This window comes from Colobus angolensis, unplaced genomic scaffold (genome assembly GCF_000951035.1).
Source record: "Colobus angolensis palliatus isolate OR3802 unplaced genomic scaffold, Cang.pa_1.0 Scaffold49, whole genome shotgun sequence".
Lineage (NCBI taxonomy): Eukaryota > Metazoa > Chordata > Mammalia > Primates > Cercopithecidae > Colobus > Colobus angolensis.
The window spans coordinates 8,958,375-8,961,010 of record NW_012118376.1 but is presented as its reverse complement, the minus strand read 5'-3'; the positions used below and the strand labels follow the sequence as shown (position 1 = coordinate 8,961,010).

General features: G+C 40.9%; 1 protein-coding gene across 1 annotated transcript in view; it reads left to right on the top strand.

Annotated features, from left to right (window-relative positions):
- The window catches only part of RAD17 (RAD17 homolog (S. pombe)), a 65,444-nt gene that overhangs the window by 43,034 nt on the left and 19,774 nt on the right, over positions 1 to 2,636 (top strand). Inside the window, exon 13 of the mRNA XM_011959364.1 lies at positions 474 to 594. Coding sequence (XP_011814754.1) covers positions 474 to 594 — 121 coding nt within the window. The remainder of the gene's footprint in view (positions 1 to 473; positions 595 to 2,636) is intronic.

Sequence of the window (2,636 nt, the reverse complement as noted above, 5' to 3'; positions counted from 1 at the left end):
TTTTATGGCATATATATTAATTTTGCCTTGTAGCTACATATAAATTATCTAAGACTGTTAGCTTCTGGAAGGCAGGGATTATGCTTTTCTCTTGCTCAGCGTAACATTATGTTGACTACAGAAAACAAATTATTTCATTGAAAAATAATGTTTTCATGTAATTTGTGATGTGTATGTGCTCATAAATAATTCCTTTGAGTTTTAAATTTGGTTTTCTTATACATTCAATGTCTTTTAAAAATTCTTGTTCATCGAATGTGAAATAGTTATGTAGGTAAAATACTTTATTAGACAATGTTAGAAAAACTATAAAGGACTACTTAAATAAGCTATTAAAAGTATATTTGTGGTATATAAACCCACAAGTTAATATAAACTTATTGTGTACATTTATATAGTAAACTTAGTTTGTCTAGGAATACATATTTTTAATTTCATTTTTCCTTTCATCTTTTTTTTTCTTTTCTATACAGTATCGGGAAAATTGCCTGGCAGCAAAAGCACTTTTTCCTGATTTCTGCCTGCCAGCTTTATGCCTCCAAACTCAGCTATTGCCATACCTTGCTCTACTAACCATTCCAATGAGAAATCAAGGTAATAACATAAGTTTTTCTTTTCTTTTAAGAAGTAGGGTTTTTCATTAATTTATTTTATTTCTTTAGATGGAGTCTCGCTCTGTCGCCCAGGCTGGAGTGCAGTGGCACAATCTCGGCTCACTGCAACCTCTGCCTCCCAGGTTCAAGCGATTCTCCTGCCTCAGCCTCCGGAGTAGCTGGGACCACAGGTGTGTGCCCCCACACCTGGCTAATTTTTTGTATTTTTAGTAGAGGCGGGATTTCACCATATTAGCCAGAATGGTCTCGATCTCCTGACTTTGTGATCCACCTGCCTCGGCCCCCTAGAGTGCTGGGATTACAGGCATGAGCCACCGCGCATGGCCAGAACTAGGGTTTTATATCAGTATCTTTTTGCGGGCCAACTTATTGCTATATGCAGTGAGATACTTTTTTCCTTTTATTTTTTGATCCAGATAATTCTACATCCTTTATGTTTTTTTAAAAAAAGCATCAAACAGGCCAGCTGCGATGGCTCATGCCTGTAATCCCAGCACTTTTGAAGGTCAAGACAGGCAGATCCCTGGAGGTTAGGAGTTTGAGACTAGCCTGGCCAACATGGCGAAACTCTGTCTCTACTAAAAGTACAAAAATTAGCCAGGTGCAGTGGCACGCACTTGTAATCCCAGCTACTCAGGAGACTGAGGCAGGAGAATCACCTCCAGGAGGTGGAGGCTGCAGTGAGCTGAGATCGCACACCTGCACTCCAGGCTGGGTGACAAAGTGAGGTCTGTCTCAAAAAAACAAAAAGCATCAAACGATATAGAAATATATAAAGGGCTGGACACAGTGGCTTATACCTGTAATCCTAGCACTTTGGGAGGCCAAGACTGGGAAACTCCATTTCTGCTAAAAAAAAAAAAAAATTAGCCGGGCGTGGTGGCACGCGTCTGTAATCCCAGCTACTCGGGAGGCTGAGGCAGGAGAATCTTGAACCCAGGAGGCAGAGGTTGCAGTGAGTCGAGATCGGGCCGTTGCACTCCAGCCTGGGTGACAGAGCGAGACTCTGTCTCAAAAAAAAAAAGAACTTTCCTCAGTAAAAATTGAAAGTACTTCCCCTACAACCACAGGTTGCTTTGACATTGCTTTGACAGATTAATGTAAACTCTTCCAGATACTATTCTGTGAATGTAGAGACATGCAGAATGAGGCAAGCTTTCATTTGCTTATATCACTTATCATGGATAGCCTTTCATGTCTTATAAGTTAATGTCAGAGCAGTAATGCTAAAGTGTATTGAAATCTAACTCATTTTTTCCAAATTTATAAACATTTTATTTAACGTTATGATGTATATGTTGGTTGATTTCAGTATTACAAAAATGCCTATTAATAGTATATTTTCATTATGTTTCTATGTTATGAAATTGTAATGCTACAAACATTACTATGCCTGTGGCAGTATACACCTGCACACGTTTTGAAAATGTTGTGCATTCATAGGCAAAAATGGGATAACTTTTGGGCAGTGGTCGTGATTAATCTGTTGATCAGAATCCAGAGATTTCCCTTCTTGCCAATCGCTTTAAGAGTACACTAGTTTTTGGCCGGGTGTGGTGGCTCACGCCTGTGATCCCAGCACTTTGGGAGGCCGAGACAGGCAGATCACGAAGTCAGGAGATCGAGACCATCCTGGCTAACACGGTAAAACCCCATCTCTAGTAAAAATACAAAATAAATAAATAAATAAAATTAGCCGGGCCTGGTGGCGAGCGCCTGTAGTCCTAGTCCCAGCTACTTGGGAGGCTGAGGTAGGAGAACGGCGTGAACCTGGGAGGCAGAGCTTGCAGGGAGTGAAGATCGCGCAACAGAGCAAGTCTCCAGCTCGAAAAAGAAAGAAAGAAAGAAAGAAAAGATTACACTAGTTTTTATTTTATTTTATTTATTATTTTTTTTTTGAGACAGAGTCTTGCTCTGTCACCCTGGCTGGAGTGCAGTGGCCGGATCTCAGCTCACTGCAAGCTCCGCCTCCCGGGTTCACGCCATTCTCCTGCCTCAGCCTCCGGAGTAGCTGGGACTACA